Here is a 5,197-nt window from a genome sequence, read left to right on the forward strand (position 1 = left end):
AATACCAAAATGATGAAAATAAACACCGAATCGCAACAGTGACCAAGTATAAACTAAAATCCCAACACACTCAATGTCAATGGCGGAGATTAGTAAATTACAGGCATCATCTGCACTGCTTGGGAACAGCTCTCAAACGCCTCATCGGGAGCAGACTCCCTACATTAGAAAGGAGCATATAGCTTAGAAAGCCAGTAAATTAATAGACATAGGTAAAACTACCATTTACAGCTAAATGAAAGTATTTTACCTCACACAACAATCAGCTGACATGCTTGCCCATGGCAAAGCAAGGCTAGGATCAATACTTCTAGCACGATCAAACATTTGCCGTGCCAATTTCTTTTTGCTCATTTTACTATAAAGCTGCCAAAAAAAAAAGTAGAAGTAAATTATGGACTATCTCTTAATAGTAAATGCATACAGTGAACAGTTACCACGCTGGACTATCTCTTATTTAGTAAATGACAGATGAGAGTACCTTCCCAAGATATCCCCAAGCAACAGCTAGAGATACATTCAACTGCAATCCTCTGATTAGAGCATGTTGATTTAGTGCATTTTGATCAGACAAACATCCCAATGTCACCCAAAACTCATAATTGTCACCTTCAAGCAGCAAAGCTCCCACACACATTTTCTCTGGCAGCTGCCTACTATAACAATAAAGTTGAGAGCAGTAGAACAATAAAAAATACTGTTAAAGTAATCATACTAAATAGATTATACCATGCATCTAAGTCTCGTTCATAATCCTTGTCCAATGAGGTAATAAGATCTGAAGTTACAGCAATATCTGCATAAATGTTTGCTTGCCATGGACACAAGTGCAAGGCTCGTTGATACGAAAACCTAGCAAGTCTTGCCGCCGAAAGACAGGTTCTCCTCCAAGAAATGATGGAAGCACTGAAAGCTTCCTTATTAGCTTCCAATTCTTGGACCTCCTCAATCCAAGGATAACATCTTGCATATGCAAGCTACCACAAACAAAAAATAGAACATCATTGAATAATAATATTACCAGAGAAGAAGATCCACGTCCATGCCATGATACCAACATATGCCTAAAAATATAAAATCTTGAAAACAAAGAAATCCTTTTAATACTAACAAAACAAATGATACCTGAACGTCAGCATATAGTTTCCAAATACATGAGACATTCCTAACAGAATAAGCACTTGCTCTTGCAACCTCAGATGCTTCCTGCAGTCAATTCAACGGTTACTAAAAGTTGTTGAAATGGAAGATTTTATTTGAACTTAAAAACGAATGCCATAGCATCCAAACAATTTCTATAAAACAAACCTCTAATAAAGAAACCCCCCACTTAAATGCTCCCAGGTTCATGCAATCTTTTGCTAAACAAAGCAGCCCCAAAGCAAGCCCATATTGTGCAGGCACACAATGTGATGAAATCTCCAAAGCTTGTCGAAATTGTTCAACTCCCTTTCATGTAGAAAAACCCAAAGACAATTTCACAGATAGTTATAGAATATAAACAATTGGATGTGGTCGAACAGCTTCCAAAAATTCATGAAAGGATTTGCAAGAAAATAGAATTCAATATTAACGAAGAGTACCTTCCTAAATGAACCAAGTGTCAATGAGATATTTCCGCTTTCAACCAAAGCAAAGACCATCTTATCATCCAACTCGATGGCACGGCCATAAGACTGATGGAGAATTCAAAAGTAAGTTGGTGGTTGAGGAATTAATCATCCAGAAGATTTAAGATGAACCCAAACAGAAGGTACCTTTATGGCTGCAGTATACCTGCCCAGTCGCTGATAAGCAAGGCCCAAAGCCTGAAAAAGTTTTAGATATCTATTAAGGAAAGAACAATGAAAATGGTAGTCCAAAAGAAGAGAAGGGATGTGAAATTACTTCCCACAGTTCAGCACATGTAGGATAGCCTCGTATGGCATGTTGAAGATTCTGAACAGCTTCAGACCATTTCTTCTGATGAACCTGTTAAATTATGAAAAAATATTCATAATGGCAGGTGTCAACACTTGAAGAAATTTCAATATTAAACTAGATGATCCACATTGAAATGAAATTGCAGAATGTAGTCTATACTCTCTACTTCAGCTTAAGCTCTTTGATGTCTTAAATGTTCTTATACATAGAAGAAAAAAAAGCATTAAGATGGAGAGAAGAATAATAAAAGAAAAGATGGGAGGATAAGACGTGGCATATAGTGCACATTGCCACAGATTTCGAGTCTTTTCCTATTCCCAAAACCAGCAAACCTAGTCAAGAAAAACTAATCTGAAATTGCAAGACACACCCAATACTGACTAAAGATGCCAAATATAGTTTTCCATTTTAGAACAATAAAACAAAAGCCATAGGACAATGCAAAAACAGATGTGATAATTTGCTCCACACATAACATAACCTTAGGCGGCCTTCAAAACTGCAAAGTGTCATAAGTAATTCTGTTGAGCACAGTTGCCAAATAAGGGATTTGACTTTAGAAGGAGTTTCAAACTTCTACATAGGCTTATCAATATTTAATGTGGCAAATGTTAATGAAGGAGGATGTTTGGATGGGTACAGTATGCAATAGAGTACTAGAGTAATAGGGGAAGAAAATGTACTATTTCCTCAAGAAATGAAGTTCAAGGAGCTAGAATGAATAACATGGGCTGCAGAAATAGTGTCCTAACTCCTAACCATTCTTGTCCAAGCCATATTTAAACTTGACAATGTGATGGCACGATAAATGAAGCTCTACAGAAAATCACCGCAAGCCATGTTCTTAGACACCAGATTTCTGAGACCCAAGCATTCTTACTGTTCAGCCAACAACAAACTTCCCAACCCATGATATGATCCTGGTCTGTATCCAATCGCCAAACCATGAATAGAGAGAATTTTCTTTCATTTTCTATCACTACACTATGTCCTTTGCAAAACTCTCAATCGTAGTTTAACTAGGAAAATGTAACAATTTTTCAGCACAATGACAGGGTTTAAGTGTGTTCCATAAGGGTGTAATGAATGCAAGAATATATAGAAGAGTGATTCTGCCTTGATAAACAATACATTAGAAGAGCAAACAAAATCAAGAGAGCAAACCTGCAGGAAACCCAATCTACGGAATGCCCAAAAGGCCCTTGGTGACTTTTCAGAAGCTTCACGACATACTGCTGCCTCCAAACTATCCTTTCCTCCTTGGTATAGTAAATTGCAAAGAGCTTCCTGAAGCAAAAAACGAAATTACAAAATGGCGTCATTGTTATGCCATTCAAAAGCTAAATTATTACTTTCAGTATCGCTAAAAAGGAACACATGAGGAACTACTAAGCTTACCCCAGAATCAGAATCATCAGGATTGAGAGCAACAGCTCGCTGATAACACTTAAGGGCTCTCTGAGTATCAATGGAAATGCGGCCATAATAATGACCAAGATATTTGAAAGGTTCTCCATTCTTGGGGTTCAATTTGGCTGATTCAATGAAATGTTCAGCCGCTTTTTCTGCGGATCCATTCGCTTCTCCTCCTTTTTCCCATAAGAATAAGCCCTAAATCATCGCATCACATATTGATGAATGACTTGAAAATGAACAAATGAATAATAGGTAGGGTGGGAAATCAAGAAAGAATGCATACAATATCAAAATGCAGCGACGCATCATCTGGGAAATCCTGCAAGCGTCTGAAGAGATGTTCTACACCTTGTTCCTCCTATGGGAAGATAAGGAAAATGGTCAGAAAAAAAAAATGAATAAACAGGGACAAAGAGATTAATGAAAGAATCACAGAAACAGAAAAGCAAGGAACCCACATTATGTGTTTGAGATTCCATAGGAGCTTGCCAGAAGACTCGAAAATTGTCACTTGGTTTGGTTTGTCAATATCTGGTTCACCAACAATGTCCTCATGTCCTGAATTAGAAATTAAGACTCTAAAACATATTGAACCAGCAAAAACTACAATGTTTTAAGGGGTTTTCTTTCTACTGTTGAATGATTTCCCCCCATTTCATTGTTTGAATTTGAATAGCAGCACTTCACTCAAGTCCAATCATTTCAATTTTTTCCTTATTTATTTAAAAACAAACAAATCCTAGACTAAAACTTAAATTCTGAACAATTCAATTCATCTTATAAAACCAGCAAAAATAAAATAGTCTTTTTTTTTCAAAGCAATTATTTTGCACAGACCAAACCAAAAATTTAGCAGGCATGGCAACAGAAATTACTAGCAAAATGAATGTACTCGAAAAGCTTTAATAAAGCCATGTTACTCGAAAGTACGCTCAAAATGAGAGCCTTCTCTTTTCTTTTTCTTTTTTTTCCTTTAATTTTTTTCTTACAGAAGCAGAAGAGAGGGACAAAGCTCTTAGTTACCAGTATTCAGGGGAAAGATGAGACGTTGTCTAGTTACCACAACTAGAGCTGAGCCCGTGGCGATGGTCGACGGCGATATGGTGGCCGTTGGCCGGTGATATTGCAGTTATGGAAGCTGAGGTGGTGGCAGAACCGCAGAAGGTGTTTGTTACAGCTGAACCCTAACACGGATTTTTTTTTATATAAATAAAATAAATATTTTAATTACGAATATACTTTAATTTCAGGATATTTACGGATTTAGGGTAAGTGACTTATCTCGTTTATAGTGTAAACGAAATAAGTTTAGCCATATTTCGTTTACACTATAAACGAGATAAGGTATAAACACGTGGCAACGTATTATGTTTACAAATATGATACGTAGGAAATAGTTGTTTAGTCATATCTCCTTTACATTATAAATGAGATACGTGAGATTTAAAAACGTATACACAGTAAACGAGATAGAATAGGATAAAAATCAACCCCTTATAAAAGGATTAGGAAACTCTTGGGATCATATCAAGTTATCAACCAAGTCATTATAACAAGAGTCACATTTAATTTTTTTACATAAATTTAAGTATTTAAACATCTAATACTTTATATAAAAAAGATTAAAACATATCTGAAATACAAATGCTATGATGAAAATGAAAATTTTTTTTCGTTAATCAAATTAATCTCTTAAAGTTTACTAAATCAAATTCTTCTTTTAAATTTATCAAAATCAATTAGTTTTCAAAGAACTCTACGTGAAAACAAAAAATTTAGATCATCTAAAATAAAAATAATAATAATAAAATAATAAGATAAATGATTAATCATCGTTAATTTGTAATTTTTATAAAAT

At 35.3% G+C, this 5,197-nt stretch overlaps 1 protein-coding gene across 6 annotated transcripts in view; it reads right to left on the reverse strand.

Annotated features, from left to right (window-relative positions):
- The window catches only part of LOC107613017 (tetratricopeptide repeat protein SKI3), a 12,500-nt gene extending 7,952 nt beyond the window's left edge, over positions 1-4,548 (reverse strand). For 3 of the 6 annotated variants that reach the window (XR_002351871.1, XR_001613903.2, XM_016314833.2), the window contains exons 1-14: positions 4,363-4,548; positions 3,798-3,897; positions 3,623-3,697; positions 3,322-3,534; positions 3,088-3,210; positions 1,888-1,971; positions 1,758-1,808; positions 1,584-1,676; positions 1,309-1,449; positions 1,126-1,206; positions 730-977; positions 482-656; positions 251-366; positions 102-159 (exon numbers count right to left, since the gene is read on the reverse strand). Coding sequence is in view for 4 of the 6 variants with exons in the window: in XM_016314833.2 (XP_016170319.1) it covers positions 102-159; positions 251-366; positions 482-656; positions 730-977; positions 1,126-1,206; positions 1,309-1,449; positions 1,584-1,676; positions 1,758-1,808; positions 1,888-1,971; positions 3,088-3,210; positions 3,322-3,534; positions 3,623-3,697; positions 3,798-3,818 (1,479 nt within the window). In the remaining 2 variants the exon portion in view is untranslated. Of the gene's footprint in view, positions 1-101; positions 160-250; positions 367-481; positions 657-729; positions 978-1,125; positions 1,207-1,308; positions 1,450-1,583; positions 1,677-1,757; positions 1,809-1,887; positions 1,972-3,087; positions 3,211-3,321; positions 3,535-3,622; positions 3,698-3,797; positions 3,898-4,362 lie in introns of those variants that run through there. The other 3 variants (XM_016314834.2, XM_016314835.2, XM_021108826.1) reach the window with 3 other exon arrangements.

This window comes from Arachis ipaensis, chromosome B08 (assembly GCF_000816755.2).
Source record: "Arachis ipaensis cultivar K30076 chromosome B08, Araip1.1, whole genome shotgun sequence".
Classification (NCBI taxonomy): Eukaryota; Viridiplantae; Streptophyta; class Magnoliopsida; order Fabales; family Fabaceae; genus Arachis; species Arachis ipaensis.